This window comes from Sphaeramia orbicularis, chromosome 7, assembly GCF_902148855.1.
Source record: "Sphaeramia orbicularis chromosome 7, fSphaOr1.1, whole genome shotgun sequence".
Lineage (NCBI taxonomy): Eukaryota > Metazoa > Chordata > Actinopteri > Kurtiformes > Apogonidae > Sphaeramia > Sphaeramia orbicularis.
Window position 1 is genome coordinate 31,837,874 of NC_043963.1, and position 5,842 is coordinate 31,843,715.

Below are 5,842 nucleotides of genomic sequence, written 5' to 3' on the forward strand. Positions count from 1 at the left end.
ACGTCACTAGGGGAAAGGCTGGTGGGGGGCTGACAGTGAAGAAAAGAAATGGCGATGCTCGGAGGATTTAGCTCTGCACAACATAAGAAAAATGCCTCGGACGGGAGTAGCGACGTGTCGGAATTCCTCTGTCCCGTGTGTCTGGAAATTTTCGAGAGCCCCGTAACAACACAGTGCGGTCATACGTGAGTATTTCGCCTCTTTTTTCGATCGACCTCCTGTTAACACACGTCTGCCACCAGCGATGCACTGGTACGAGATAAAAATACCACAGCGAAAGGCTGGAGTCCGAACTTGTCTTGGGAACAGAAATGCTAAACATCGACTTTGCGAGTGGTTTCTTTTGTTCCGTGTCAGTAAATGTTTCAGTTTAGTGTAATCTGTGATAAAAACCAATGTCAGCTTGCCAATTCAGTTTCAGTTTTGTTTACATCAAAGAGGAGACCTCACTTGGGAGTTGTAGTTTAGAGCTCTATAGCGAGGGCTTCTCAAACCATCCAAAGGACTACAAGTCCCTGCGCCCTCTTGAGGTGGGGACTTTCCATGGGGTTTACAGAAACAACTAAGGAACCATTTACAATAGGGATCAATCTGAGAAGGACACCCGCTGGTTTCTTATATCAGATGGTTTATATTAATGTCAAATAGTACTTGTACACATGTTTGGATGCTGTCTTACAGATTCTGTTCTCTTGTCAGGTTCTGCCACAGTTGTTTGCAGGAGTGTTTGCGTCCACAGAAGCCTGTCTGTGCTGTATGTCGGTCTGCACTGGGCAACTGTGCTAAAGCTGTAGAGCTAGAGGCTCTTATCCAGTCATCTGTGGCAGCCTGCAAAGGCTGTGGAGCACAGGTGAGCTGTATGACCATGGAAAAACTGAACAAAACATAAGCTGACATATTGACAATCGAACAAGAAGTAACTGGTGTATGTTCTTCACGGTTCAGATTGGCCTTTCTCAGATGAGAAGTCATACAGCAAACTGTTCAAAATACCAGGAGTACATCGAAGAAGGAGTGAGGACCACTGCCCAGAGTCAGCCTGCCATTATCAGGTGAAAATGAGAGCTGTGTTTAAAATCACCCCATGCAGTAGCTGGTAAACAGTAGGTTAGAGGGCTCCAGAGGGCAACTAAATCTGATGCAACAGAACATTTAGCAGGTCTGCGCCATGTGTAGTGTTTTCTACCACCACTTTCTATTAAACCTGCTTCTACTCTGACCCTGATATTATTCTTTGTTGAACTTGGGTGCAAAAAAAAGATATGCATGAATCTACACCCTGTACTCCTTGAATAACACCACAACCCTAAATCTTACTGGTAATGAAAAGAAACTATCAATTGCTTTTTGTCACAAAGAAAAATGCTGTAGTGCCTGTTTTCCCTGTTATACCAACCATGAGTCCTGGCCCAGATCTGACATTTCCACCTGTCTCTTCAGCCATTAGCAGAGAGACTTCATCTAATTCTAAGTTGGAGCCTATAACATATGCCCTTTCTTTTATATATATATATATATATATATATATATATATATATATATATATATGCCTTTCATAGGAGTCACTTGTCAATTTACCATGGCATTTAACCATGTTTATAGTAAAAAGTATAGCCTTATGTGTCTTGCGAATGTGTTTTTGCAATATTAAAAACTGATATGCTTAGGTGCATACACAAAGGTTTGTCTTGGGGTCTGATTTGTGCTAAGAACTCATTTACTAGACCAGCAACTGAGTTACCACATCCACGATAACAGCATGTACACTGACTTCTATGTAAGACGACATGAATCTAATTTTCTACAAAATCCTCACATTCACTCATGATTTGTCAGTGCATCTCTTCTGCTTTTTCAGTGTCTACAATGTGCAGCACTTGGTACAATTAGCTGCTGAAATGCAGTCAGAGAATGTCAAGACACAGCCAGTTCTGAGCAAAGCATAGATTCCAAGCCAGACTTTGTATAAGCACAGAAACATGCCCAAATCTTCCATATTGTATGTTTAAAGTAGAACAAAAACGGTCATGTACACCAGTGTTACTAATGTCAGAACTTTGTCTGGAGTCCTGATTTTACATTGATTTCTGCACTGCCACTGATAGAAACAACAATACAAATTCTTCCTGTGCTTTCTTTGTGTACAAAAAGCCATCCCATAATTCCACGTAAAGACTGGGCTATTAGACATATGATAAGGGATGAATACATTTACTCTTATTTATACTAGAAAAATGCAATATACAAATGTTATAATGGAGCTGAAGTATTTCTTAATATGTGACAACTAATTATTGGAGAATCTATCTAATAAAAGTATTTTAATAGAGTAGTCTTACATATTTGTTTCTGTTTCTTGCCTGCAGTCCGGTGCCAAATCGCTACACCTTCACCTGCCCTTATTGTAACTGCCAGAACCTCGATCAGGACGGCCTGGTTGAGCACTGCACTACCCAGCATGCTCGAGATACTCGCCAAGTGGTATGAAAGTTTAACCACACAATGATTACATGAACTGACCTGTAGAAATGAAGAATCTAACCACTGGATTAGCTGTGGTCACCTGACTTGTTAGTGAATGTCTTTTTCTGACTGTGTGTGTTTAGGTGTGTCCTATCTGTGCCTCAATGCCTTGGGGGGACCCGAATTACAGGAGCGCTGACTTTTTCCAGCACCTGAAGATTAGACACACCTTTTCATATGATACTTTTGTTGTAAGTACAGCGTCTTGAAAAGTTCTGAATGTCATTATGTGTTTGGTTTTCATAGTATGGCATGTTACTGATGATCAGGGTTTTTGTTTTGCTTTTCCACATCCCAGGATTACTCCACAGACGAGCACACAATGATTCAAGAGGCTCTACAGCGCTCGCTGTTGGACAACTGAAGTGTGCAGAACAGTCCACCGGAGGAGGGATCCAGTCAAGAGATGTGATCTTATGTCTTGAGAAGACAGAGCGACTAACTGTATCATCATTTATCTACATAAGGATGGTACTATATCAGCGGTATCAGCTTCACAGGGAATTGGTATTGTAACCATAAAAGTATAGGTTTATTATTCAGCAATTAACCACACAATATGGTTAAAAAGCATATTGTACTGTCTGATTTAGGAGTGATAATGTGTTTCCGGTGTAATAATCTCCTATCTTCCCCCAGCCAAGCCTGTAGACTTAATAGTTTGTTAAATATCTACTTAACTATGTTTGTTAAGCTGTTCGTTTATTGATGACATGTTGTCATATAGCCAAAACTTCCAAAGTTGTGATGAAATTTCCCTGTTGTCAATACTTGATGTTATAAAAGGGTCCTACCACTAGGTGGCTAACTATTGCCGGAAAATGACCAACTTTACTCAGTGAAGTCATCAAACAATGTTAACAATATTAAATGTACTCGAGAGTGAATCTGCATCTTGACTCTCAGGCGAGAGGGTTTTTCATTTTGTTTCTTTAAGTTTAATAGCAGATTAAAGCTGTGTCTTTTTTATGCTGTGTCTAGGTGATGTATGTTTGTGTGTGGGAGTGTGTGTTCAATCTGTTCTGAGATCTACTGGAAAGAATAAATAATATGAGGGTCAAACAGAGCCAGAGATGGCCGTTTGCTTTATTGTAATGTTTCTCCCTTACATCTTTGTGCCTGCTGGTAGATCTTGTCTCTGACTTCCAAAATTCATAGGGCTAAAAGTTCATCCAGTGAACCAAAAGATACAAGCAGGAGACCATCCGAGTGTCAGTGTTGGTCTGTACAGTTTTCACAAGCTGTTCGTTGATTTGCATGTTTGTGGCCATAGGAGGGCAGCAGAGCTCCACCATTTTTGGCACCCATACCCACTGCTGACCCTCGCAGCTCCCTGCTTCTGTTGCAAGACATACTTCAACACAGATCTCATCCTATAAATGTGTTTTTCTCATTGTGCTCTAGCTAAGTTTTCAATTGTGTTTTATTCAAATGTCTCATGAAAATGTCACTTTAAAAAAAATTAGAGGGGTTATTTGTCATAGTTTTACACAATAACCTCAAGTTTATTTCTAGACAGTTGCAGATGTGACATAAAATAAGAGTTAAATTGTACATTTGCTGTAGTGTGTTTTTCATACCCAGTGTGTTGGTTCCATCTCCACAAAAATCTACAGTTGTTTTGCTGACCTTCATATTTTTTTTTTTATTATCACTGCTGAAAGTCACAAAAAAAATCTAGTTATTATTTAAATGCTTCCGAACCTGACAGCATGTGAAGTTATTAGTTAATAACTATACCCTGGAGTTTTACTGGATGTGTTTATTTCAATTCTTCAAATGTAAATTGTGTGTCTGTTATTTTTGCATTACTGTTTTTGATGATATGTAATTATCACAAAATGAACCATATATACAAAACGTCACACGCAGTTTGATTGCATTTATGTCTTGTCTCCAACAGGTAAATAAAACATACACCCAGATAAAGTAGCTCTACAGCAGAACCTTAATGCCTTTTTATGTAGTTCTTGTTGCTACTTAGACCTAGTTGTCTGTTTTCCTCTTCAGTAAAAATGTAATTATTTTTGACTGTTCCTTATGTATAATGACTTTTTTTTTTTTCCTTTCTCAATACATCTCTCATTCTCTTTTGTCAGCCCTACTGTCAGTGGGTGCTAAATCCTGATAAATTAAAGCTCTTTAATTATTTAAACCCTGGCCCCAGAAATCAGGCGTAGTGATTTATATCTGTGTGTATGAGACATGAGGGGGGGTAAACAACACACTCTGCTTTGATGGATGACAACAGTGTGTGTGAGGGCAGTTAAAAGGAAGGTAATGTGCAGGCTCCGTCAATTGAAACTTGGGTTTTTGTTGTTTTTTTTTTCTTTCAGCTGTCATAATCAGATGGGCTAAGAGGTGTGTTCTTGAACAAATTGTAGAATACTTGAGACAATTTCAACCTTTCTGCAAACCTTTGTTCATGTCCTGGAAATCCGAGCAATGCTCTGTCATACCAACAATGATCTTGCATTGTGTTTTTGCATGTACTTGAATATGAGCTGAGTTTATGATGAAACTTAGGCCCTTCGGTGTACATTGTCCACAGGGAGAGAAAACCCTCTCATCTCTGTTCTTTCCTTTGTGTACTCCTTGTATGTAATTACTGTGGCTAAATGATATTATAGTCTCTCACCTCGCTCTACCGAGAATCTCACTCACCAAACTTCTTGATGTAGACCCCCCTTTATTCTCTTTTCTTCTCTTTATTCCCCCCACAATCAGGTTTTTTGCTCCTGGCAGATAGAGGAGAGATGTTAGCTGTGAGAGAACTAACGAGATACTCGAGTGCTTCTGGGCAGGAAGGAAGTCGAGCCGAAAACATGGCAGAGAGAAGGCTTTCTTGTCTGTTTGGTGGCAGAGCTAAAAAGGGAGGGGGGTGGTGGGGGCAAGGTGGGGAATGGGAATAGGAAGAAAGAAAGGAAAAAGGGAAGAGAAGTGAACACATTGAATAAAAATTTCATAAAGTTCAGCGTGTGGTTTCTTTGATGCAAGGAATAGATAGTGCATGGAGTCTGCAGGCTCTGTGGAGGCAGCAATTAATGCTACATGTACCCACAGGCAGAGTACAGGAGGCGAGAGGACGGTGGCTTGTTTCAGAAGTGTGTCGCACCATCATTCTACCCCAGACACCCTTCCACAAGCCGTGTGTTTTCTCTCAACCTTCTGTAAACTTCCTCTTATATAGCTAAGTCTCCTGTGATAAGGGAACAATGGTTGAAATGCAGAACAGGTACTAGTGGTCTGAACTGGGAACCACTGACAGTGCTAAACAATCACAGTTTAACCCTTTAAAACCTGACGTGTCATCACTGAT

The 5,842-nt window shown here is 40.1% G+C and overlaps 1 protein-coding gene across 1 annotated transcript; it reads left to right on the top strand.

Moving 5' to 3' along the window:
• Positions 1–4,683, top strand: rnf114 (ring finger protein 114). The gene is made up of 6 exons (XM_030139532.1): positions 1–185; positions 700–850; positions 946–1,052; positions 2,367–2,481; positions 2,607–2,714; positions 2,822–4,683. The coding sequence occupies exons 1-6, from the start codon at positions 49–51 to the stop codon at positions 2,885–2,887; spliced, it is 684 nt and encodes a 227-aa protein (XP_029995392.1). The 5' UTR covers positions 1–48; the 3' UTR covers positions 2,888–4,683.
• The last annotated feature ends 1,159 nt before the right edge of the window (positions 4,684–5,842 follow it).

What these genes read in the sequence shown, in the direction of transcription:
- rnf114 (XM_030139532.1), top strand. Translation starts at nt 49, where the DNA reads ATGGCGATGCTCGGAGGATTTAGCTCTGCACAACATAAGAAAAATGCC. An exon ending in ACAACACAGTGCGGTCATAC is followed by an intron (nt 186 to 699) that starts GTGAGTATTTCG and finishes TTCTCTTGTCAG; the next exon opens with GTTCTGCCACAGTTGTTTGC. An exon ending in AGTCAGCCTGCCATTATCAG is followed by an intron (nt 1,053 to 2,366) that starts GTGAAAATGAGA and finishes TCTTGCCTGCAG; the next exon opens with TCCGGTGCCAAATCGCTACA.